Here is a 27,167-nt window from a genome sequence, read left to right as displayed (position 1 = left end):
GCAGTTCCGGGCTGTGCACCCTGATTAGCCAATGCATGATTGCTGCTGCTATGGCACAAATCAGTTCAAGTAACTCAGCTCCACAGACTGCACAGTTGCAGTGATTAAACAGGCGATTAAGACCTAGAGTTTCTGTCTATTTAATCCCTTTTCCCATTGTCTAAATAGATAGCCACAGTGTAGTCCCTGATCAGCAATAACAGAACACCACAAGAATTGGAGTGGGAGGTGATTAGGGTCTTTAAAGCTCCCTCGAGTGTGGATGCAGGTTGTTTGTGATTAGCTTGGACTTATAGGTACATTCTGTTCTTATTTCCTCTCGCCAGACCGGGGAATTCATTATCTCATTCTTAAGCTGGGAGAAAAAAATTGCATACACAGCCTCGGGACAGATGTGATACCTTTAAGTGAGAATGGAATAATCCATATTTGTGGCACGAGCGAGGAAGGCTCTGATCCTCGGCATGTTGACAAACCAAACAAAACACTCCTCAACCTCACGACTCAAGCCTCGAAGTGCTTTAACCCTCTTCCCACTTCTCTGCTAGCCCTCTCCGTGCAGTGCAGTGGTGTGTCTGTATGATCTGAAGGCTGTATAGAAACTCTACAGTCCCTCTTCATGACTGATCTCTTTTGATACAGCTCATTATGCAAACTGCTCCCAACTCCCGCCGCATAATTAGTGCTTAATTAATTTGAGTGAAATCTTTCATCTGTCTGTGTCCGGCCAGCTCCTTCCTTCCATTTACAACATGATATTAATTTCAGCGGGGGGGCGATGGTAGCCCAGCTGATGAAAAGGCTGATATAATTAATCAAGTACTGTATCTTTTTCCTTCATTTTTTGGAGGAATAATAAGTGTGACGAGCAGAGTCTGATTAACCCTATTATGCTCCCTAATTAGGGTGATCATTTAATAATCAAGGAAGCAGCACAATTACAAGAGAATGCAAATTATGCAATCTAATGAAGAGTGTACCGATTCTGTGAATTCTTTGTTTGGAAAATTCCCAAAATCAAATGTCATAAATGTACATGTGTTAAGGGTGGACTTGATAATTGAGCACAAAATGTCTCCGAGACTTGTGCATTTGTTAGATTTTGATCAATCTCAGCGGAGAACTGTGAGAGCAGGAGACAACGATATGTCATGATGACATAGCATTTATTATATTAATGAAAGATAAGGTGGTTTACACATTCATCTAAGGAGCGAAACACGTTTGATTTGGTGTAAAAATCTGCCAATCACACGTGCAGAGTTACCTGCTGTGATGGCTGAAAGTAGGTACGTTGTTAAAGTCAACGTGTGGCCGTAATACTCGAAGAAATGTCTGTGAAACAGGCTCACTAAACAGACTAGATGCTGCACTGAAGCCAGTGCACATGTGCCCTAGATCTGTATTTTTTCTGACTGCCAGCAGGGGGCGACTCCTGTTCCTTAAAAAAAGATGCATTGTATAGAAATCTATGAGAAAATGACCTTCTCGCTCCCTTAATTTATGACCTTATTAAACGCTTTCCTGTTGAATCGATGATCTCAATCATTAGCTTTTTACACCGATCCACCGCTAAAAACAAAAAAATCCAAGATGCTCCAGCATAAAGCTTCAAATCTGACTGGAGACATCACGGTGGCTACGTTCATCTTTTTCTGTAGCCTACAATTTAAGTTGCTAGAGTAAGTGTTTGAAAAGAAAATCAATACCACTCTCGCTGATTTAAGTAAATATGAAGCTGCAGAAAAGCTGAAAGCAAGGGAAACAGCTAAACTCGCGATATCATGTTACAGGCTGTGTTTTTACCCTTATAACACTTATAACAAAAGGATACATGTACTTAAAAGGAGAGCGTTGTGCTTTACTAACATAAGCCAAACATTTCCATTAGAAATGCAAAGATTTGGCCAATCGTTGCGTGGGACATGAGCAAATACATGAATTTCCAAAAAGTATTATGTATAATTTTAATTTTAAAAACCAATCAAAACACGCACAGTGGGAAAAATGGGTGTTTTATTAGCGCGCTGAGAGCAGGATTTACACATTAAGTGTTTTACAGACCTCAGTGCTCTACGAGACAGCTGCTGCTGCTGTAAACTCCAGGGGAGAAGTTCAGCACCACGGAGAGCAGCCAGTCCTCTCTTGAGCGATAACACCAGGTGGACAATCGCATTTAGAGCCATTGTTTAAAACCTAACTTTGTAAATAATTCAGGAAGCAGGCAGTTATGTTTTTAACAGAGATTTTCACACGGCCCTAATGCATCTTTAGATGAATGGATGATAATCAATAGATAACGGATACGGCCCATTAGGTCTGCCAGAGTCCATCTTTCATGCTCGTAGATGATACAGCTGCTGTCTACACTTTCATCAAGATAATGGCAACCTCATATATGGAGTCTATGAGGAATGGCCTTGGTTTCATTTCTCTTATAGAGTCATTATCAATATAATCTTCAGGGAGCCAGTGAGTTAGAGAGGATGAGCCTTTTTTTGTTGTCTACTTGTGTAATGTATTGACTACTAAGCTAAATGCCTGTCAGTGAGATCCTTTATGCGCTGGCTGCTCTCGCTGCCGTGTGCGTACCTCCTCCACTTCTTTGTATCTGTGAGGTGCGTGAGTGCGTGTGCGTCTACATGAATGTACCTCAATTTGCTCCTCTTTACCCCCATAGTGCAGCTGTGCCTCAGAGAACTCTTGTAGAGTAATTGAATGAGCTGGGGCAGGGGTGGGGTGGGGTGGGGGGAACCTGTGGCAGTGAATGTGGTGCCCGCTGGCCTTATTATCTGTAATACGGCAGTCGCTCTGCCTGGGCTTTCTCATCCACTCATGAATACTGAAATGAATGTGATGGACGTCAGAGGTGAACGCAGAGGGGAGAAACGGGCTAGAGCCTGTTTTAATCAGCTCCCAGATAGAACAATCTCTTTATCCACCTCCACCGCTCAGAGGTGAATTAGTGTTTAACATTCCAGGGCATGCTTTCTGACAGGGGACCCCACCCCAAACAACCAATGGACTGCAGAGATTATTGAGAGACACTCTGATGTTTTTGATGAGTAAATTAGAGCTAAACATGCCCCTGGGACTCCAGCAACTGATGCCTGATATGCAGAAAGACCTCCTTTTAATAACAGGCTCTTTACAAGGGGGGAAAAAAATCTGGTGTTGTCCCTTTGAAGCCTTTGTTCACATGTCTGATCATACGATGTTTGATATAAACACTAAAAGCATTCGTGGCGTTCTCCTTTATTCGCCTCGGATGTCATCATAATCCCAGTCTAAAGATGCGCTGCGCTATATTCCAAAAAGACTGTTTTGCCAGCTAGATCTACAGAACATTTTTAGAAATGTCATTAAAGCCAGAAAACATCTGTCTGTGCTGTCATAAAGTCATCAGCATCACCGTCAAATGTACAGATGGCATCAGGGACATTCCCAGTCAGGTCCACCAGGTCCATTAGTCTTAAGCTCAGAGCTATACCACTTTATAGGGCTTTTCACAGTAACCTGGTCTCATGGGCATCCATCCAAAGTACACTTTAAAGTCTAGACAGTGACCTCCGTGCTGCACTCGTTGCTAAACAGCCAATTTCCCCATTGATCCTCTGGCTCTACTGTCTGACTTCTTTTCCACAAACCTTTTACTATTGTTGCTCTTTACAGGAGCAGTTTGACTCCTGCCTCGCAGGGACTTGTTGAATTCCCACACATCGCCTACAGATGGTTTTCCAGGTCACACGGGACGCAAATTGTGAAAACAGCCACGATGATTTCTGGTCAGAGAGCAGGAAACTAAGGTGTTAGCCCGCATTAGAGACGTGACCTTCAAACAAAGTACTTCAAGCACTAAAATCCTTCAGTTTACAGTCAGTATCTGGAAACTGGAATACAAAGGTGTTTCAGAACTGCAGTTTTTTTTAAAAGTACATTTATTTTCCCACAGTGAGGGACGAACTTAGAGCTGGAGACGACAAAATCAATAACACGTTTCATCCGTTGGCGTGTTTCAAACACTCGAGGTCATCTTACACAACGCTAAACTACAAGAACACTATTAAAAGATAAAACTGAGAAAGTAAAACATAACAAGATGATCGCAGTTGATATGCAAATGAAAACAGGCAGGTTTTGAGCTGAGATTTGAACTGTGACAGAGTCGAGCTGGCGAAGGTGTAGAGGTGATGAGTTGCACCACAGCTGAAAGCTCGGGCACCCGTGGTGTTAGGTTTGAAGTGAGGAGCAGTCAGAACAGCAGCTGAAACTGGGAAGGGGCGTAAGGGTGAAGGTCTGAAAATATGAGGATGCCAAGTCACTTTGAAGGTATTGAATAAGTCGAGGAATATGGAGCCGGTGAAGCCAGATGACTGGACAAGAGTGAAGTTATACACAGTTTCCCTTGATAAAAATTGTGTCTGTGTTTTGAACAAGGATATTAAAAAAACAAAAACCAATGGCTTCATTAGGCTCTTTTGTTCTGCTGCATCTCTGTTCTATTGCCGGTCTCTGCCTGCTCTCAGCGTTGGGGACAAAGGCTGTAGCCGAGGCTGTGCTGTGTCCACAGCCAGTCTGATTAAATCTGGATCCCTCGCTGGCTCTCTCCATGGTGCTGAAAAAGCCCTCTATCAGATTACAACCAGCCAGAATAGGAGCTCAGCTAATCCATTACAATAATTGATTGACAGTGCATTGAATGTGGCCCTGTAGTGAGCACCAATTACAGTCACGTCCTATTGCACTTTCAAATTGGCTTTGATTGGCACAGCACATGGAGGCAATCATTCATCAGGGATGTACAGGAGGTGTCTGTGCAGCTACAGCGAGAATAAGTGTAATCCAATCTGTGTGACGTGACCAAACGGCTCCAAAGCTCCGACTGTAATCACGAGTAATGCTGAACACAAACTATGAGGTGACGCCTTTTAAAAGATCATTAGGTTTTGGTGACTGGAGGTAAACTCTGCCTTTGTCACAGAGTTTAACCCTTCATCCTGTAGGTGGTGCAATGAAGTAAGAGCTGAGCTCTGAAGCCAGAATCTCAGAAATGCACCAGTATTCAAATCAGGCTTCTGGTGATGCAGTTAAGCCATAAACTAACAGGCCTACAAAGGTTTAGCAGTCATTGTAAGAGCTTATTTGCAAAAGGATGGACAAAAAACAAAGCAAAGCGTGCCTTTAGCAAAGAAATGTGATTTAACCTCAGTGAAAAAACATCTAAAATGTACATATTGATATATTTTACACGTTTACCGATATTATATTTCAACATAAACATCATAACCTGTAAGAAAGAGGCGAACTCGAGCAATAGTGGACTCCTATAGCATGCCATAAGGTTAAAAGGATGGAGTTGGGCCTGCGTTAAAGCAGCTGCAGCTGTATGCTAATTAGGCGCCTATGCTTCCCGTCCGCGCAGGGCAGCACGCGCCACTGAGCAAACACGCGCATGCGTCGGTACGGCCAAGGCCAACACACCGGCCAACGCGCCCCACAGAAATTATCTCGGGGGAAAGAGGAACTCGTTAAAATGCCATCAAAGCTTGTAGTCCCAACAAACCACGACTAATAGACGCGCAGACTGAAAGAACAACAGTTACAGAGCGGCGGAGGAGAGCGTGAGGCAGCAGGGACAGAAATCAGGTTTTAGAGAGGTTTCTCATTTAGAGAAAATCTATAATTACCTCTGGGCCAGTCGATGAAACCCGTGGAAATAAAACAACATACAAAAAACAGCTACATTAGATGAACGACGCGTTTAAACGTGATTCTCAGAGAAACTTCAAAATCGTGGTCAAACTTTGTCACTTACTGAAATAATTTAAAGGTTTCCCGCAGTTTTAAGTCTGCCTCAAGCGCATTTCAGACTTTGTTACATTATTATTCAGCTAATCTATCATTTAACCATTTCCAACAAACATAACGGTGTGTTTTCAGGCAGGTGAGGAGGCACCGGGGCACAGAGGCCTATTGAAAGCAAGGCACAGGCCTGCGGCTCGGCTCCGATTGTGCAATTATTTGACTTGGTCATACTGCAGCTTTATGCAAATGAGGGGAACAATGTCCGATGATGGAGATTAATTCCTCCCTGGTCTGCTGACTGAAAGGGAAAAGAATGCACACTCTGCCAAGTGGCGCACTGCCGCATACATTTAGCCATTATGGCGAAAAAAAAGAAGACTTGCACACAAAATATGAGAGAATCGCAGAGCGCTGACGGGGAAGAGAAATAGACAACAGTGCGGTCTGCCTTTGTTAGATGGAGACGTGCTGCGAAATGAGTCCGTTTAACTCAAGCTGAGTTTTGCTTTGAGACATTTGAAAGTAAATCAAACCGTTCAGTTTGTTAAAAAACGTGGATTCGACACAATCCAAACTTAGATTCGCTTCTTCCAGCAGAATTGTGCTCAACTTCTAACATCCCCCAACCACTTTTGGGCTATCCAGCAGCTACATCAGCCACATTTTAGCTCTGAATATCTGGGCAGCATTTCTCCCCAACACGAAATTCGGCTTCGGCCTTCTTTGTCTGGAGCACTGATTCCGCCCAGCACGCGTCTAGCTGTGGGCCAGATTGGCCGTGAGTCCCGTTTCACAGTTAAGAGGTCAATTTGCCTTTCAAACGGAAAAAAGAGAGACAGGATATCCAAGAACGGGCAGACGTAGCCATTGTGCACAAAGACCAGAGGGCCTTCTTATTACTTATGTATGCAGCGAGATGACTGATTTATATGTCGAGTTAAACTACCGAGACAGACACGTGCCCTAAAATAAAGAAACACTCCCTCTGTAGTGTTTATTCAAGACCAAAATAAAGGTCTTTAAAAAGTGTCTTTAGTTCACTGATGTGCCCGCGGAACGCGCGTAAAGGTCACGCGTAAACGAGTCAAGTGCGTGGATAGAAAAAATGTTTAGTCTTAAAACAAACTGGATGACTGTGCACTGCAAACACAGCCGTGTGTGAGGCGCCTCTCTGACCAGCACCTCAGCGGACACGAGAAGAAACACACCTTTGGATTTCTGTTTAACCAAGCTCGTCTCACCCAGTTTTAATTCGAAATTGTGATAATTGTGGCGGTGACGGACATTTCCTTTTGGCAACTCCGGGACCCCCGGAGGAGAACCACAAAGCAGTGGCACGTGTGCATTTGTGTAGGGGCCCATCAGACCGTAAAAAGAGGAGGGTCCCGGCGTGTGCCTCTGTCGGGGAGGGGCAGAGCGCACACATTAATGTAATAAACCGCCAGTACATCTGCTAAGCTATCTGCACATCCTCCAACGAAATCCAGCAAACCCAGGATCTGAGCCCTCCCACAATAAAACCCACTGGGATCTTGGTTTCATCCGATTGGTCGGGGATGCTGCAACAGGGGGGGCGAGAACAATAGCATCATTCCGGCATAAAAAGAGTGGAGCTATGCCTTGGAGACGAAAACATTTCAGCAACAGAGGGATCGATATACTGGGGAAATCAAGTCCCATAAGCCTCTAGTGTTGCCATATTTTTCAAACCTGGATACTCCAGATTTTACCCACCTCCCCGAAGTGCCTTTTCGCCGTTCCTCGCCAAGATGCCCAAAGGATTCCTGGTAAAAAGAAACAAGAAATCTGCACATGTTTCCTACAGGACTCGGTCAGACGATGATGACCTCCAGGAGCCACCCACCCCAGCTGCCTTGCCGAGTCACACGGACCCATCCCCGCCGATTTCAGTGGCGTCCAGTCCGGACCGCGCCTCCGCATCGCCGGATTTCACCGCAGCTGACGCGTCGGTGCCAAGAATGGAGAAGCCGGCACAGTTCGGCAACCCAGAAGCCGTGTGCCAAGCCCTCTACAGCCCCACCCGGCCCATCAGCAAGGAGCACGACAGGGGATATTTCGAGCGAAGTTTCAATCTGGGCTCGCCTATTTCTGCCGAGTCATTCCCAACACCCGCCTCCCTCTCCGGTCTGGATCACCTCCTGTACGCCCCGGTCGATCTGAAAATCGGCACCAGCAACAGCAGCCGCAGCGGCACCAGCACCACCAGCAGCAGCAGCCTCCCGGGACCAAGCAACCGGGTCGGCACCAAAAGACCCGCAACTGATGGAACGGAGCGCAAATCTAAAGCCGCATCCAAAAAACCCAAAGCCATTAGAAAACTCAACTTTGAAGACGAGGTGACGACTTCTCCGGTGCTTGGTCTCAAAATCAAAGAGGGTCCGGTGGAGATGAAGCCGCGGGCTCAGTCCTCCGCAGGAAACAAACCTCTGGGGGAGTTCGTGTGCCAACTGTGCAAGGAGGCGTACGCGGATCCGTTCTCCCTGGCTCAGCACAAGTGCTCCCGCATAGTCAGGGTCGAGTACCGGTGTCCTGAGTGCGATAAGATGTTCAGCTGCCCGGCAAACCTCGCCTCTCACCGCCGCTGGCACAAACCCCGGACCACCGGCGCGCCCGCCATGCCACCCGCGCAGAGCATCAAACCTGAAATGGCCAAAATGCCACCACTAGGTGTCAAGTCAGTCTCCGACGAAGCCAAAGACATGAGTGACAGAGACACCCCGAGTCCAGGTCTGTCCGAATCGGGTTCTGAAGATGGCTGCTATGACTGCCAGTTCTGCGGGAAGAGGTTTAAGCGGCAGGCGTGCCTAAGGAAACACATCATGGGACACCAGGCCCTGCAAAAGAAAGTGCTGGAGGAGCGCGGGTTTCAAACCAGCGACCGCCCGGCAGAGCAGGCTCCGGAGTCAAACACCTCCTCATCAGCGTCATCATCCTCATCCTCAGCGGAAGCCTCAAACCAAAGCCCCCTCAATCTGAGCCCGGTGGACTGCCTGCTGTGCCCGGTGTGCCGGGAGAGCTTCACCAGCAGGGCCGGCCAGGAGAGACACCTGCGCCTCATGCACTCCTCCCAGATTTACCCGTGCAAATACTGCCCCGCCACCCTCTACAGCTCGCCGGGGCTCACCAGGCACATAAACAAGTGCCACCCCTCGGAGAACAGGCAGGTGATCCTGCTCCAAATGCCGGTGCGCCCCGCCTGCTAAAGACAACACAGAACTCGTGCCTTTGATGGGGGAAAATTAAATAAAAATAATAATTAAGAAGCGGATAGAAAAGTGGCTTTGGGGCTTAAAAAAGAAAAGAAACGAAAACACAAAGGGTTTGTGCTCACTGCCATAACTTTAGGCCAATGAAAGGCAGAGCGGTTTAATGTTTAAGTGGTGTCTTTTCCATGCCAATCAGTGATTGTTGAATGCTTCTCTCTATATTTGAATTACATATAGGCCTATTTTGAGATTTTCTTTCTCAAATTAGTTTATCAAGATTAAAAAAAAACGAATACAAAGCGTTAGTTTGACTGTTAAAGGGTATTTTTCTAGGACAGCACATGTTCAACGATAGCTTCTAGACCTAAGAAATGTCTTAAATTTCTCAGAAATCCTTTTCCCCATCAAAGCCTGTTGACTTCACCGGCCGTGATTGCTCTATCACTGTAGCTTTACGCTAGTTTGTGAATGACAGAAGTTACTTTGTGTTGATGGAGAGAAAAAAAAGAGTGACTGAGGAATTCCCTGTTTAGTAGAACCACAAATGCCTTTAGTATACAAATAAGCTTAGTCCGAAATAGCCTACGTACACATCCAAATCCCGCTGTATAACTGCCTTAAAAAAGTCAACATAGATTGTTTTAATTTGAATGCTGGCACATATTTTATTATTATTATTGAAAATTGTTGCAATATTTGTCATCATATGTTTATTTATTTATTTATTCTAATTATTTTATGTAACTTATTGTTGTGTTTGTCGTGATTTTTTCCTGTGAATCGTTCTGGCAGTTTACATGTCGTATAGCCAAATCTTTTGTGTTTTTTTTGTTTTGTTTTGTTTCCTTTTGTCAAAGTTATGAGTTGTGATAAATGTCGTGGGTCGGGTTTTAATCTTCAATCTCCACAGCTCTTGTAAAAAAAATAAAAAATAAAAAAATAAAAAAAAGGAAAAAACGTAAAGCTCTTACCTTAGATGCAATCTTTTTTAAGGACAAGTTATTTTTCTTAAATGTTGGCTTTTATAGCGCTTTGATTGTATGTGTATATCGTTGTTGTCTATCGAAATAAAATATTTTCCAAAGGACACGTGGTCTCAAGACGCTTTTCACACAGACAGGAAGCCGCACACGACACCGATGAACTTTATGTCCAAACAAAACTCCTCGTGCTACAATAATTATTACTAAATCACAATGAGCTCGAGGCTCATTCTGGTTTTGCTCCTTTTGGAAAAGCCGAGAAGAAATGCCAAAATGTGCAATCGTTTTCTTAATTTCAACCCGCAAACTGCGCAGTGCGCACAGGAACACACACCAAAATAAACCCGCTCCGTTCCTCCACATATTTTAAACTCTATTCGACTAAAATGTTCTACAGGAGGCATCGTGCGCACTTTTTGTCCCATTTTTTATGCCTGATCAGCTGATTTGAAGTTGATTGTGACAGCAGCCTTCTGAACAGGAGCGAGATGACAAATTGTTAAACTTTGACAGTGTGAAATTAAACCAAGTCACCTTTCAAAACCTGTAAAGGTTCCTCTTCAACACCTCTCCCACACATGGTGACACTCCAAAACGATACCAATCTATTTAGTCGTCTTTAACAGGGAGAAAGTCCAACTCCCTTGGCTAAACCCCCCCTGTGCCTTCGACATCAGACTTATTCTGCGTAAATCATCGCTGCGGTGGCTCAATAGACGCCGTTTCGCTGCCTCAGTGAAGCACTTAAGGCCTAATCATAAATTCAACCCTCTTAATACCACGTCAGGACATGACAGCAGGACAAAGAGGTGGTGGATCAGAGCTCACCTCTGCAGCAGTAAAACATCTGTCTGCTTTGGAAAACTCACACAACTCGATTTCTTTTCCTGCTTCGGTTGTTTTCAAATGATTTAGGACACATCAGGGCACAACTGGCTTCAAAGCTGACCTCCAGAATCCATAAAGCATTAAGTTGGTGGTAATTTAGCAGAAGACACATATAGCTGACCTCACAGGCTGATCAGTGATGACAAAAAAAAGGTCAACTGAAAGACTAATGTAGTGTAAAAATAAAAAATATACACACACACATTTAAAAACATCACCTGTTCACTAACTTGAACTCCTCACAGTCTCTTCCTGCTTCTGCAGAGTTCCTTTGCTTATTAAAACTCCTGCAGCCGTGCAAGGCCAAAGAGAAGGCAAACTTTTCAGTGTTACCCCCTCCTCGAGCTCCTCCAGGCAACACTGACAATACATTAAGAAAGAGTGAGATCTGAAGTGTGAAAATTGACTGCAGCTGCCAGTGTAACACATGAAATAACACAATTTGGTAGTAATCACGGGGATATCAGCCTGTTCTGTCGTAATGCATCTCAGAGTCGGTGACAAACAAGCAAACAGTGCCGAGCCGGGTGAAAATGGGGCAACATTAGGTTTCTTTCTCACGGATGCACAATTTAAGGGCTCCAATTACAGTCAAGTACTTTTCTTGCGTCTTTATGTGGCCCAGGAGAGGCAGGGCACCTGTAGATGCTGCAACCAATTGCACCTGTACCTCCTAGTGGGGCTCCATTATGCTCCTCTAAGCAGGGTAGAGCAGCAGGGGAGACAGATGGGAGGAGGGTCAGATTACTCCTGCTGCTGCCAGCACGGCCAGGCCAGGGTCAGAGCCCATGGCAACAGCACCATCATCATAACCACACACACAAACCTCACAAATCCAGATAATCAGAAATACAGCAAACGACAGGTAGAATTTCAAATCGATTTAATGAAATGTTTCAGTTTTCACATTTCTAATAAAGATAGCAGGACTTCGGTCATTAAAAACAGTTTGATATGTTGACAAGTAATGATGAAAGTTTCAAGCTTTTCCCCCCTCTTATACAAAGATTATATTACAGGCATTAATATATTTATATCCTGAGGGCAACGAAGCCCTCGAATTTGACACAATGTACAAGGATTTCTAAAACGAGAAGGAGAAAATAACTAAAACTACGACTATCTCAATTTCTTCACGCGTATAAGACACACAATCTTGGTCCGAACTAACACCTCCAGTGACTAATCCTCCTTTTAACAGACATATTCTATAAGCTACAATCTTTGGATCGACATCATGGTCAGTTCCTTCAAGTGGCTTTGGGGAAAATTAAAACCATAGATGTGATCCAGGCCTATATATCTATACATTCCTCAAAAATGACAACACATGAAATAAAGAGAGCACAGATGTGTCAGTCCTCCTCCTGCTGCGGGGATTCCTCACATCCTGCTCGGGGAACGGACCAACAGGAGGCGAGATGTGGAGAAACCGACAGAGGAACGCGGGGAAAGTAAGGCATAGTAGTGCAACAGATGGGGGATAGTGTTGCAGCTTAGGTGGAGCCCTCAGAGGGTGAGAGTCTATAGTGTGTTTATGTGAGCGAGTATGTTTGCGAGTGAGTGGGCGAGTGGGAGGGAGGGGAGGCGGGGGACACCTGGCTACCATGACAACTCGAGCTGGCAGGTTGGAGGAGTGCGAGAGGCGGGCTGGCTGTTGCTAGGAGGGCTGTTAAGAGTTCAGCTCTGGCATGCCACCTAAACCCAGCCGCCTCCTCCTCCCCGCCGCCGCCCCCTCCCCGTGGCCTCAGGAGGCCACGACATGGGAAGAGGATCATGGGAAAGAGGACGAATGGATGCCACTGACACAAAGAAGGTGGCAGCACACCACCAATAAATAAAGAGCAAAAATCCATCTGTTGCTGTTTTCATGAGACGTGAACTTTAGAGACTTTTTTTACTCCTGAGGAGGAGACGGGACGCTGTGGGGCGTGGAAATAATGTGGGACATCATCTTAGAAGACAGACATTACACAGGCACTGTGAGACGCTCCCTCAGATACACAATCTCACACACTCACACACACACACACACCAGTGCATGGGGTTACCTGAGGCTCTGGCGGCATTTTTCCTTTAAACACCACACGAACACACAACACCGCAAAAGATAATTCAAACAGTCCATCAACAAATAATATTTAAAGCAATTTACATCCAAGAACAAAGAAGCGTTCGATGTTAACTGACAAGAGCGAGTGCAAAAGTGTGTGTTGGGAATGTTGGAAATGTCGGAATGTCGATGTCTCGGCTTTACAGGACAGGGAAACTGATAGCAGAGGAAAGAGACAGGAGGAACTTATTTAATTACCGGACATGAGCCTATGTTAACGACATCAGAAAACAATTACAAACGCAGTGTTTTCTCATTCCAGCGCTGTTGCATAAATCAAATAATGACACGATCCATTGGAATTCATTTAAAAAGGAAAATTGGAGTAGTAACCCAAATGTCATTTCAGCTCAAGTTAGAAAGACGTCATCGATTGTCCCAGTTCAAAACAATTAAACAGCCTCTGGCTGCACATGCTGCAGGGACTCCCGTGTGCTAGTGCGGCGACTGCGAAACATTCAGGGGAGGCTTTCCCCATCCATTGGTGCTTTTCCCTGCAGGAACATCATTCCCCGATGTGGATGGGACGGCATCACGCTGCCGCTAACTGAAATGGTATCTTCGACACAGAGAGGCTGTGGCGGATGCAAACAGAGGTATAAAAGGCAGACTTATTTATAAATGGATACCAAACTCTTGTGCAGTTTTAGCGTGGTGTCATTTACAGCTGCGTCATCAGTGCTTTGTTACATGAAGTGCTGGGACAGAGGAACTACAGAGACAGGGGGAAACAGTCTCCCGTTACCTTACTACAGTAAGAACTTGAAGTGTTTTTCTAGCGCACGCGAGCGCTCTAGAAAATGATAAAATCATCGCAGGTGCCTCCTATGCTGAAACCAACGAACATAAATAGCTTACTTTCACGCGCACACCTGTCTCAGTTAACACCACAACAAAGTGAAATGTACTGACAAAGAAATCAATGATTGCCACTTAAATGAAAAATTGCCGTATGCTCCAGTTAATGTTTATATGTCACAAAAAGGAAAAAAAATGAAACATCAAAGTAATTTCTTGCAGTCGCGGCTGAGTTTGTGAGGTTTTTGGAGAAAGGACTGAAGGCGGCACTCGGGTAGGGGGGAGAGGGGGACAGGTTGAAGAGCTCAGTTGGAGGATTTGCTTATAGCGCTGGCTGATCGGCGGAGTTTCCCGGAAACTCTGTTCTTTGTGGCACGGGGCATGGTGGGAGACACCTGGTCGACTGAATCTGTCGTGGTGGTGGTGATGCTTCCGGCTTCGGTGCTCCCGCTGCCGGTGAAGGACCCTGGGAGAGAGAGATGGAGGAGAAGTTTGTAGACAGAAACACGACAACGAGAGAGAGAGAGACAGGGAGGGTTTGATTGTTTTATATCCCAGCACGCTCCATCATGCACGCGGCTGCTCCCAAAACCAGGATCACCCAATTCCCTGGATTTCCACCAACATTCACACAAATACCAAGTTTAGAATAAAAGAGTGTCGGGATTCGAGTTTGAATTCATTCGAATCAAGATGGCGCATCTCAGAAATCACATGCTTTTTTCACATGCTGCAGAGAAGCAAAGCTTGTTGGAAGAGAAGCGCCTTTATCCCCAACAGTTTCCCTTTTATGATGTGAAAAATGAGGCAACCTTTGTAAAAAAAAAAAGGATTCAGTTCACAGTGTGACAGCAGAACGCTTTGAATGAAAATGAAATTACACATTACGCTCTTGTTGTGGACATGTGGAGCCTTCCTATTGTCAAACATTTTCCTTTTCCACAAAAACTTCACTTCAATGATTATGACAAACGGTAATAAGCCGGGAGGTGGGCAAGAAATGCTGGCGAGGACAATCAATTATTGTGAACGCCGACTTCCTCGCTGTGCCCCGACCGAACCCCGACTACGGGCGCCCCCTCCCACCCCGACCCCACCCGCTTTGGCCCCATGCCTCGAGTTTAAACAACTTTTCTGCTTTGTTGAGGTGGCATCTGGTTGCCTATTTTCTTTCCTATCCTTTTATTTCCTGCCATTTTTTCGGAGGCATCTCAAGTTGCAGCGGCTAAAAGGAACGGCAGATGGCTGGAGTAACAGACACTCAGCCGCACAGTGGACACCAGCAGCATCCAGAGCCACGGCTCACACAGAGGAGGCTGGGCCGTGGATGAAACGCTGGGTGTGGGTATTGTGAAGGGCTACAGGGGAGGTGAGGCGGGGGGGTCTGAACATGCATTCTCAAATCTGCATATGAATATAAAAAAAAGAAAAAAAAGGATCGGGCTTGGGTAAAAATGAGCAGGACGATTTCTGCATTCCCGTATTGTACTCATTCCTACAGTAAACTCTTGCAAAATGCATCTGCTGGAAAAACATACGACTATTAAAGGCAATCCAGTCAACAACCATTAAAGACGCGCTGCACTAAACAGTCATCACTACCACTGTGGCACTTAATGACCGCGGTTGCATCAGTTTCTAAATGATCTTCTTCACTCTATGGCCTTTTGTAAGAATTAATTTTCCAAGTAAGCTACTAAGTGGGGAAAAATAACACAGACCCAGAAGAGGCTAATGTGTCATCATTATCGTGATTACAACCCGACACGTCCGCCCTATACTCGGTCAAAACGGCCGTACGCCGAGCTTCATTTCTGACGGAAAGAAGAGAGGAGAAGCAAAGGGAGAAAGAAAACAAAGAGACTCTTTAAATGGCCCTGCTATCCCATTGGTCCCCACTGCAGCAGTTCAAACAAGGCTTTAGATGACAAAGACGTCTTCCAGTGCGGCAGGTGTTAGTCTCAGAGTCTGCCCCAGGCAAACAGGCACACTCCAACAGGAGGAAATGACAGGGGTGGGGGCGGTGGGGGGATTGAGGGAGGAAAAAAAAAAAAAGGAAAGAAAGAAAAAAAGTGTTTGCTGGGGGAAGAGATAAAGGCGCGCCACATGCAGAAGCGAGGGCCAGAAGTGTAGCCGTATTGTTCATGCTGCTACTTAGTCAGGTGCTAATTGTCCCCACCGTGCATCACTCTCAATTACCAGCCTGGCCTAAACAGTAGGACATACCCCAAATAAACAGCCTGGTTTTTCTGTCCCTTCCCTTTGTTAAAGCGCTCAGTAAATAAAGCTCGGTTAGTACTGAATGAAAAAGGAGAGGTTCGGGGAGGGGGAACAGCCAGGATGAGTGAACGAGGGAGGAGCAGGTAGGTAGGCAGGCTGCCGGAACCAAAACAAGCGTCCGGCCTCATTTGGGGGGCTTACCTTCACCACACACAGTATTTGGATCTTTAAGATATTTTTAATCTAAAAGGAGGAAAAAAAAAAATAGAGTAAAGCATCATGAGAGAGAGGACACACAACCTTAATCACACTGCAGGACACAACACAACGCTGCTGAAAAGAAAACTCAGCCAGCGCGTGCGGTGTCGTGGTTAGCCGTCGCTGAAAGGCTTAAAGGTCAGAAAAGGTTAACTGATTTGTGTGATGAGTTAATCAACAAATGCTTTTTTTCCTCTACCTGACAAATTGGTTACTTGGAGTTTCTAAAAACTGAGACCAGTTTGAAAAAAATCCCAAGCACGAATGGTGTTCAGTTCACATGGAAACAAAAACATTTAGCACCGATGTTACGAGCTGAGAGGGTTAGCGTGAGAGAGGGAAAAGATGCCGGGGCACCTCGGAGGGTCAGGGGGAGCTTTTATGTACTTTTAGAGAGAAAAATGGGTTTTCTTGTGTGCAGTTAATCATTTGAAAAAGTAAAGCGAATGATCACAAAATGACAAAAACACTCAAAATGCAGCAAAACGGTGCAAGTTGTAACACACGGAGGGCGGAGTGGTGAGGATGGAGTCTTCGTCCGGGTGCGACAGATGGGCTAGCTCATGCAGGAAGCCGCGATGCTCGACTGACGTTGTGGGGTGAGACGGGGGTTACATTCAGGAGCTGTGAGGATGACGTTATGAAAGAGACAAACCACCAAGGTGCAGGGCTCGGGTTGCATGCCTTACAGCAAACTGGCAAAACTGCAGGAGCGCTTCATTTAGCAATTAGTGTGCAGGGCTTAAATTCAAACCCTGCTGCTAAATCAAGCGCAACCCTTAGTTATCTGACGATGGCGGGGTTCAGGGTGACCTAAACGAAGTGATAGATGTTAGCAAGCTGATGCCGGGCGTCATGCCAAGTATGGAGGAAGCAGGAAGAGTCTTACAGTCCAGTTTGGCCCAGGGGTACTCCATGTCCCAAACCATCCCCGGCCAACGCCTGCACGCTGTCATGGAGCATGAGTGACATGTTAGTGGCAGCAATGAGAGGCAGAGCAGGATGGGTGAACAGACAGATGGATAGACAAACTTGTGTATAAACACACACACAGTCCTGCACAAAGGAAAAGCAGAGGAGAGTGAGAGTGGTAGCACATTTGAAAAGAATGAGGAGCAACATCAGCCAGCCATCACAGACACATTCAAGCTCTAAGCCTGGCAAGATGCATTAGGCCTGAAGCGTCACACGTATCATACTTTTTGAAATACAGCAAATGCAGTTGACAAATGAAACACGTGAAATCGTGAGAGTTGTTGCTAATGACAAAAAGAGTGTGTACTGGTTGCAGCATTTACAATGTCATTAATTCCTGGATTTCACCGACAGTGACCGAAGAAATAATCCAACTTTTGAAAGCCTATTTAAAACGGATTTTATTTTAATCTCAACTTTAGTTTTGAAAGGCTGGTTTATTCCTAGTGGAAGCCTTTGTAGTGACACCAAAACTGTAAATGACGCAAAAGTCTTCATTTACCTCTCATTGCTTAATGTTTCGCCAGACGTAGCAAATACAATACGAACTAAAAGTCACATAGTGACCTACGAATCGCTCCAACACGAAAAGGCACCAAGCCTCAGGGATGAACCAGTGTTGTGTTTACACATAACAAGAAACTTAGTAATAACCAGCTTTAAATCATGCCTTTAGGATTTTAAATTGGTTGCCTGTCACAAAACAAGTGCAGTAAAAGCATACCCGGAGAGAAAAAACAAAAAACACCATCAGTCATGGACTGGCCTCCCCAGAGCTGCACCTCAGCATTACTGAGGCAGTGTGGGATCATCATGACAAGAACAGAAAAAATAATGCAGAAACATCCAAAGAAGAGCTTTGAATGTCCATCAGGAGGCCTGGAGAACGTTTCCTGTGGACTACTCAAAGAAATTACAAGAAAGTGCCCAACAGAGTTCAGGCTGTGTTCAATAATAAGAGCAGTCATACCAATTATTAGAATTATTTTAGCTTAGGCATACTAATTTCTGTGTTTCAATAAATTATTGCACCTGTTTTCCATTTCCTGGCAAAATCTAAAGACTTCTGCACAGTTCTGTAAGAAAAACATACTGTATTTGTTTCAAATAGTTGTACAGCACTTTGTTTGAAAGCGCTTTATAAATAAAGTTATTATTATTATTGTAGTATTTTTATGCAAGTTTGAACAATACCTTTGTGCAGATCCTTGTATTATTCTGTTGGCCTGTTTGCACACAGTTTCTGGAGAAATGGCATATCGCTGCTCAGCGGGAGGCTGACACAATGACCTCGCAGACTTCATTATACTTCTGAGCTTCTTGCATTGGCTGCAGCACACGTGCCATGCTGTGAAACATTATTCTCAGTTCTAGCTAACCTTTCTCAGACCGGCTCCAAAGCAATCTGGGAACCCTTTAACTCTGTTCGCTGGGGCAACAGTCATTTGGGGCTCTTCCAAAATAATCTGCAACAAGAATCTTCCTCCACCGTTTATGATTTCCCACATGGGTACCGAACGTTTTTCACCTGAAGGCGGTCAAAACAAGCCACGACTGAAATCCTCGTCAGCATCAGCTGCTTTGAGCAATTAAAAATAATTCTCTGATTTTCACTCCTGTTTTTCTATATGCCCCTGCACGCTTGTTCAGCACCGAGGATGGAGGAGGTAAATTTTACACCCCAACCCAGCAGTATGGTAATGCGTCTCACCACCTCCCGCCTGCCTGAATATCACACCTGAACATCTGAAGTCCGACACAGACATAAGACGGGCCAATTCCAACAAAAAAAGGAAAGAAAAAGCAGACAGTTAATTTTCACATGCCCACATATGGCACAAAAATACAGCACACACGGCAAACCTCGTTCAAAACATAAGCTCTGACAGATTCGATAATGACACGACGTCTGCGGTGTGGTGCTGTGGAGTGCTTTTCTTGTCAAAACAGAACGTGTGTCGAGATCCAATAGAGTGTAAAAGTGCAATCCTGTATTGATTTCGGTGCTGGCGCAGATCGATCGGTGCTGGTACAAGTAGGAAGAACAAGATAAGACACGTTTTCCTATTCTATTCATCACAGGCTGATAAGAGTGCTGTGCTGACATCCGAGAGCTGCTGTTTGTTGGTCGGATCTCTTAAGTGTCGGTGAATGAGCTCATGAAGACACACACAAAGACACACACCCTGCAACTGCCATTTAAAAGGCTGCTTATATTCATAGGAAAGTAATTGCACGGAAGGATGCGGTTTGAAAAAAAAGAAGAAGAGGAGATGTACAAAGTAGCGTGAGTGGGGCAGGAGGAAGTGGAGAAAGTGTTTGAAGAAGAGCCTGGGCCCGTCGTTTGATATTCATCAGTGAGCGTGGGCTTGGAGTGGAGAGAGAGGGGGGGGGAGGAGAGGGAAAAGGGTTTGGACAGGTGTGTTTTGAAGGAAGAAGAGACTGAAATGCAGGGGGGGTGGGGGGGGGGGGATGATGAGGAAAAAGGGAAGAAGGCATGGGAGGAAAATACCCAAAGGTAATGAAGCAGGAGTGAGATGGAGAGACAGAAAGAGGTGGAGTGGAAAGAATGTGGAAGAGGACAGAATTGCAGTGTGGTTCATTTCTCACCTGTCCCACTCATTGGATATCCAGGGGAGGGGGAGAAAACCTGTGAGGCAAAGTCTTCAAAGGTCATGACCTCTCTATGGTTCTGAACAATGGCCTCCAAGTAGAGTGCCCGCTCCTCATAGCTGGTAAGGTCTCGTTAAGGGAAAGCACACGATGATAAACAGGAGAAAAAGCCTCGGATTCTCATAAGAGTTACATAAAAATATCAATTAATTTTTTTGCAGATTTCAACAAACCAAAAATAAAGACAAATAACAGCCACATTTTTCCGGAGGCGCCGCACACAAACTGCTGTGGGAGTGAGTGGCAGCTTTACCGGGCAGGGCAGCTCCACCATCAGCAAAACCCAGCCAGGAGCAAAGATGGAACAATCAGCCATGCCACACCAACCCCAAAATGAGAATGCAGTCTCCACAATAATCATAAAGAAAGAGAGAAAGAATACATCACTACTGGCGTGATGCTCGAAAACTCTCCTCTCCTGTCCTCTCCCGCCTCTCATCCCTCTCTTCGCTCTAATAGAACCCCTGCTGCAGGCAGCATGTCTAGGACCACCCTCCCCGATGTGCTGCCTGCCACTTCTCCGTGCCATCAGGGGGAAAATTGGAGCCATTTGAAATTCAGAGTGACAAGCAGTGACTGGGGCCTGGGCAGCCAGCATGCAGGATGGATGGCTGGGTTTGAAATGAGAAAGCTCCAATAAATAAATAAATATATAAACAAATAAGCCCGCAAAAAGGCTGCTGGGTAGGGTGGAAAACATTCTGATGGCCATTATCATATCATTATCACAGATATATCATGTTGTGGAATGGCGGCAAGTGCTGGATGAAATATGGTGTAGTGAACTATTGGAGTAAAAAGGTCTATCTGGAGGCATAATGATCCTAAGTGCTGTGAGAGACACCAGTGTGTGTGTGTGTGTGTGTGTAGCCTGATTATTCTCAGCTGTCTGTTGCAGTCATGTTTCCTTCACAGACGACACCTGACAAATTGCTTGACAAATGCATACGCTCTCGCACTGAAACACACACGCGGCGCTCTCGCTGCTGAACGCCGACGCCCTCCTCCCCCTCGTTTCATTATGACTGCCAGGGTGGAGTGACACCGGGCCGCTGCTGACGCCAAAGCTGTACCAGGCTGAGCTGAGATAGGCTGGACGGGGCTGAGAGGCTCTAGTCTGGGTTAGATAGATAGGACGAGACAGCTAGTGGGCAAGGGGCCTGCTGTGGGCACATGCCGCCACAGCAGGGGCCAACGCAGCCATGACCAATGGCTTTGAGGGGAAGCGTAGCAAAGCGGGGATGACGGGCACCTGAGCCGGGACACACCAGAGGGTACGATGGCCAAGCTGCTGCGAGTCAGAAACGGACAGAGGGCAGCATAAGAGACAAGATAACAGGAAGTAAGTTCACTGACGAGCCACGACTTAATGTTTTTTCCCCCAACATGCTTGTTATGCCTTTTGGTCAAAAGTCAGTAGTTAGTGCATAGTCTGATTAAGTTACATAAGCAAAGTGATAAATAAGTTCAAAGTTAAGAAATATTAAAATTATATTCGAAATTTGCTCAGAGTGAGACATCGTTATCACAAGCGATCTTTGTATTGTATGTGCGGAAATGGGAGCGAGGGAGCGCTCTGGTCATTCGCCTATCTTTGAAGTGTTTTCTCCGTTAATGCCGCGAAAAGCGCTTCGGCAGTATTAAAAGAGTGAACGAGTTCATGTACACGTTAAAAGTGCCCTACACGCTTGTACCTTAGGAAACGTTCGTCTTTGTGAGTATTAATATGTTCAGAAATAACTTTCATATATGTTTACCTGGAGTTAACTGCGATGCTAATGTAACGCACGTGTTAAGCTAGGCTAAGTTTCTCATTAAGATGTGTATTAGCTAGCAATTTATTTTCACTTTCTGTATATTTCAGTTACAAATAAGAAATAGCAAGGAGAAGCCTTGAGAGAGGATAAGGCTTTAAAGGATCTTCATTAAAAGCAAGAAAAGCCAGACTTGTGTGGAAGATCTCATCTATTTTGTTCGCTAGCTGTCTAGCGTCACATGGTCACGTGTCGTGAGGGCAGCATAATGCAGGAGATCATTAATAAATAAAATATACATGTTGCTCAAACACAAGAGAAGTTTACTTTGCTAAAAAAATGAAGCAGAAGCTTTAGATAACCTCGTTAGGACACAACACTAAGACATCCATTAAATTAAAAGCTCACAAAAATAAAGAAACGAGAAGATTAAAAATAAATAAATAAAAATATTAAGTGTACGTTTCATTCTTTGCCAACACCTCCATTTAGGAAATGCAGAGCACTTCGCCGTGAGCTTTGCATCCGTCTTCCTGTCATAGCCAGACATGCAACGTCACTGTTTTCTGTCACTTGTTTGAAACCGTGCTGGACAAAGACTGGGTATCCCAGGCTCTGCTGCCATGGTAACTTGGGTCACAGCTCTGTGTGGTGGGTCATATCCAGGGTTTAGTGGATGACCGAGAGAAAGGATGTTTGTTTAAAAAAAAGAGCAAAATGTGTCCACATTTGAGGTGGCAAGTGGAGGGCAAAACACAGGAAAAAGACTGATTGAATGAGAAGAAACGAGAGGACATAGAAGGACGCCGAGAAATGAAAAACAAGGAAGGATGGGGAGAGAGAACCTCGGCACAGCGTGGGTCAACAGAGCCATATGGCTGTCCATTATCAGAGATGCAGATGACTGCAGGCCTGTTATTGAGATTCCTAAAGCAAATATTGACTCCAGCTGGAGCAGACGCTCTCTCTGACTCTGACACACGCCTCTCCTCCACTACTTCCTTCCGCTGCCCTCTATCCAAGTTAGACAAATGGATTATACCGGGTGAGAGACAGCGAGAGAGGAAAAAAAACTTCACAGAATAAAATGAAGGTAGATAGTGCAGAATTATCAGGAGACGAGAGAAAATATGACAGAAGGAGGGGGAGAAAAACAGGTGGTGAGGGAGGGAGACTAATAAAAGGTATTCTGGGGATGAGTAAAAGCGAGAGCCATAATCAGCTCACTTAAGTAAATGTGAGATGCTATCTGCGGGTAAAAACAAAAAATTGTTGCACAGAAATCAGACCTGATGCACAGTGAGGGCTAATCTTGCCTTCACTCTCATTTTTATGCTGCTCTCTAATTACTTAGGCATGGGCACAGCTTGTTCCCCTGCATACGCACAGACGCTGTTACCTCTATGCAGTATAGTAATCAGGGGACACATCCAGAACAATGATGCAAACGCCGTGTCCATGTTACGGACACCAAACCCGCTGACGCTGACCTACTTTTAGTGGAAAAATAAGCTCCAGCTACAGTTGGTGAGTTCCTGGTAAATATTCGTGTTTGTGAGAGTGGGAAAGAGGACGGCAGCTTAGAAAACTTCATACTTTCTGAAAATGTTGCGCGTTATGAAAGCCTTCCTGATGAACTGTATCACAGAAGGCTAAACCCCATATCCTGTGCCATAAAAAAAATCTCATAAAGCGAGGGATGGAATATAAAAAGGAAAATGCAGACAGGTCTACATTTCCACAGATGGAACGCAACTCAAGTCACCCGTGACATAACTGTCATTTACAGCTGAACGGGGAGGTCAAGAAAGACGAGCACGGGTGGGAGGAGAGTTTGCAGAAGCACTTTGGGAATTTCCAAGGAACCCCTACGTTCCAAGCGGCTGCATTCTTATTAGGGAGAAGAAAGGAAAACCAATGTAATGTTTATGGAGCGTGGCAAACACTGGGATAGTAACGAGAAAAAAAAAGCTCCCAGGTTGGAGTTAATGTAAAACAACTTTAGTTAGGAGATGATATCTGGAGACATGGATGTGGTCGTTTTGGAGTTATGAGGGTGGAAGTGCTACAGAGAGAAAAGCCTATTAACTCCAACACTTTACACATTTGAGAAATGCTCCTTTTTCATCCCGTCCCCTGGCTGCCCTCTGCTTCTCTGTCATTACAGGCGACGAAGACCTGAACTCATAGCTAGCATGCAGCGAATCAGCGCAGGTGTGAAGCCAGAAACCTGCTACTCATACCTGTGTGAACATATGTGCATGCATATATGGAGCAACATACGTGTGTATGCATATGCATCCATGGGTGTGTGCACATATGTATACATATGCATGCATGCTGTCCAGATGGTGGGGGTAGCTCTGGGGAAATGGTAGGGGTCAAGCATCTTTGTGGATCAAAGCCAAGGTCAGGGCAGCTGCAGCGCCCCATGTTCAAGGTGAATGGAGGCCTCAGATGGCTCTTCATTAGCAGGCTGCTCCATCCCCGCTGGACCCCATCGGCCAACCGTCACCAGCCCTCATCATCATCTCTCCCCTTTTCTCTCTCCATCCATAGGGACTGGTCCAAACACGCCTGTCCACTGGGATCCATTTTATACTGTGCGTAACCCCACCCAGCACATTCAGCCACATACACACGCACACACACAGAGGTGTTTGTGCATAAGCAGGCACAACGCTCACGGTAGCACCCACCACCCATGCACTTTGCTCCCCAGAAGAGCCTGAGCTCTAAGCTGACCTCTGAACCTGTGCGTCTCTAGAGAGGAGCATCCTGACCATCCCAATCCGAATCTTTGTGTTCCTATGGAAAAAGTGGTCACACCACACCTTGAACACACAAGCACACGGCCTTCAAGGCTCATTATGCATCATGGCTTCAGGAAGTAGTCCTTTAGTAAAAAGGTATCACTGAGGCAAAATAAACAAGCAAATGTTCTGGATTCTAAGCGCGTCTTTCACCCTGCATCATTAACAGTAATCAGACAGTAAGGGTCAGAAGACCACAGAGAACCTGTTTGACCACTGGAGGCTGCTAATGTTAGGTCTGCAATTCTGAGAGCATTATAGTACAGGACAAAAAGATAACCTCTGCTTTTGCCTGATGAAGACCAAATAACAGTAGACACCTCGGGGTTAGATGACATAAAAGATAGGAGCAGCTTATGGATTTGAAAATGTGAGGCCAATGCTTATGTTTTAATCTGGATTCCTTTTAAAGGCCAGCAGGGTTGCAAACAGAAGTCTAGAAGAAGACTAAGAGCACTTTGACTACATACGCTCCCGATCTTATCAAATGACACCGATTCTGAACATGTTGGTCTCTGAATACTGTTAAACAGACAATATTGCCACTGTGTCAGTGAGCTATAACCTCAGTTTCTCCAGCCCACATCACCCACTGCATGAGTATGTGAGTGGGCTGAGCAGCTCCTTTAGTCAGAGACTGAAACACCCTCGCTGCAGGAAGGAGCGCTTTCGCAGATCATTCATCCCAACAGCAGTTAGACTCTATAACTCCTCAATCATGATGTCATAAGTCACTGGACACTGAACATCCATGGTCACCACTAGGGATGGGTACCGGTATCCGGTGCCATGATGGCACCGGTTCTGACATAAACGGTAGTAACCAGACCGAAAAGCAGCGCACATTTTGGTGCTTTATTTCCTGAGCTGTGATACACTTTAGATTCTAGCCAATCATTTTACGTTTCCGAGGATAGTAGGCGGGTCCATGTACGTACGTTCTTTTAGAGCAGAGCTACAGATTAAAAACGCCCAAGGCGAAGCGGTCAAAGTCTGGCTGTACTTCACAGCAAAAGATGAAAACTCAGCAGCTGCAACAAGTGCTTTAAGCTGATACTGTGATACTGTCAAAGGAGGTTACATCTCAAATCCAATGAAACACCTGGCGATGCATAGCGTTTTTTTTAAAAGCTGTATTTGATAGCTTGCTGCGAGACCTCACACCGTGCACATCTACTGCGGGTGTGGTGCCTGTTATCAGACCTGGAATTAGCAACATCCCCCAAAAACCCGAAGAGGAGAGTCCTGGCCCCTAGCCCTGCCAGTGTAGCAGAAATGATGATGATGATGATGCAGCAGCAGCCGTTCTTCTCTGCGTGAGTAGCTTAATGTTGTTCGTGTGTAATTTACGTTGAGTAGGCTAACCACGTTATTACATTAATGCATGTAAGGTGAACTAGCAAACATCATCATAGCTACATGCGGCTGCCTTCTTGTTTGATGGCAGATACTCCCTTCACCCTGGCCAAAAAGGCTAAAATGACCAAAGAAAAAGTGGAAAACAGTTAAACATGAGAGGTTTTTGGACAAAGTTTGTTTTCCCCATTGTTTAAGCACTGCTTCCAGCCAAGAGTGATACCATAAATCCCCTATAGCTGCAGAAAAGGCTAACATTGTTATCTTTTTACAAAAAAACAGCTGAACATGAGAGGTTTTTGGACCAATTTTGTGTTCTTCATTCTTTAAGCACCGGTTTGAGCACCGTTTAAGCACCGGCACCGTTTCAAAAGTACCGGTTTGGCACCGGTATCGGAAAAAACCTAAACGATACCCATCCCTAGTCACCACTTCATGCATAATGGACCTTCCATGTGTATGGACATGTGCAGGTATATATGTCTGTATATGTATATTTAGTGTGTACATGTCTATAAATAGGAATAGTAGTGGTACAATAGCTATATCAAGCTATATAGTTTATGTCTTCCATATTTCCAACTATATCCATAATCAAACTGTGTATGCTACCATTGTATATCGTGTATTATCTTACTTTTTTCCATTGATTGTACTTATTTGTATTTCCTTCTGATATCTGTACCTGAGCTGAGGTGACGCAAAAATTTCCCCGTTGTGGGATCAATAAAGTCTTATCTTATCCGGTTTCCAAACAAAAAACAAGAATGAAACTGCCAAAGTGCTCAGCTTAAGGTTTCAAACAGAACTACATACACTGAAGTAAGTCATGTCCATCTTTTATATACAGTCTAAACAATCATTAGCTGTACTAACCATGTACGGGTTACTGGTGTCGCTGAATGCTCCTGCTGAAAGCTTATTTTATTTCTATTAAACCATAAACATCTTTGTAAAAAGGAAACAACATCTGTGTTGTAAACACACTAATCAATAACACGGACATGTAGTTAGCTCTGGGGGGTACGGTTGATATCTAGTGTAAACACGTTCGTCAGTTTCTGATTTCTCCCATGTGATCCTGCTCTTAATTTGTGTCACAACATTAAATTTCTCAGGACAGGATTTTATTACAATGCTTCGTTATATTTCGTAGAGTTCAGACACAACAATACTGAACTCAGTACACATTTAGCTTGTGTTTCTTCACCATCCCTTTTTTAACGTGTTGATGACCAGCTTTGCATTCGTAGAGCTACACGGGTTCTTGTCTGTGTCCAGATGACAGTTGGTTGTTTTATTCT

General features: G+C 45.0%; 2 protein-coding genes across 9 annotated transcripts in view; one reads left to right on the top strand and one right to left on the bottom strand.

Annotated features, from left to right (window-relative positions):
* Positions 1-6,934: 6,934 nt before the first annotated feature.
* On the top strand, positions 6,935-12,234 carry insm1b (insulinoma-associated 1b). The gene has a single exon (XM_085144465.1). The coding sequence runs from the start codon at positions 7,575-7,577 to the stop codon at positions 9,027-9,029; it is 1,455 nt and encodes a 484-aa protein (XP_085000591.1). The 5' UTR covers positions 6,935-7,574; the 3' UTR covers positions 9,030-12,234.
* A 956-nt stretch (positions 12,235-13,190) lies between these two features.
* The window catches only part of ralgapa2 (Ral GTPase activating protein catalytic subunit alpha 2), a 98,313-nt gene continuing 84,336 nt past the window's right edge, over positions 13,191-27,167 (bottom strand). For 4 of the 8 annotated variants that reach the window (XM_085144439.1, XM_085144440.1, XM_085144446.1 and 1 more), the window contains 2 exons: positions 19,878-19,999; positions 13,191-14,280 (listed from right to left, as the gene is read on the bottom strand). In XM_085144439.1, the coding sequence (XP_085000565.1) occupies positions 14,120-14,280; positions 19,878-19,999 (283 nt within the window). In that variant the 3' untranslated portion in view covers positions 13,191-14,119. The other 4 variants (XM_085144442.1, XM_085144447.1, XM_085144444.1 and 1 more) reach the window with 4 other exon arrangements.

This window comes from Neolamprologus multifasciatus, chromosome 19 (genome assembly GCF_963576455.1).
Source record: "Neolamprologus multifasciatus chromosome 19, fNeoMul1.2, whole genome shotgun sequence".
NCBI lineage: Eukaryota > Metazoa > Chordata > Actinopteri > Cichliformes > Cichlidae > Neolamprologus > Neolamprologus multifasciatus.
Note: the sequence above shows the minus strand (reverse complement) of the source record. Positions and strands in the feature narration are given on the sequence as shown.

What these genes read in the sequence shown, in the direction of transcription:
- insm1b (XM_085144465.1), top strand. Translation starts at nt 7,575, where the DNA reads ATGCCCAAAGGATTCCTGGTAAAAAGAAACAAGAAATCTGCACATGTT.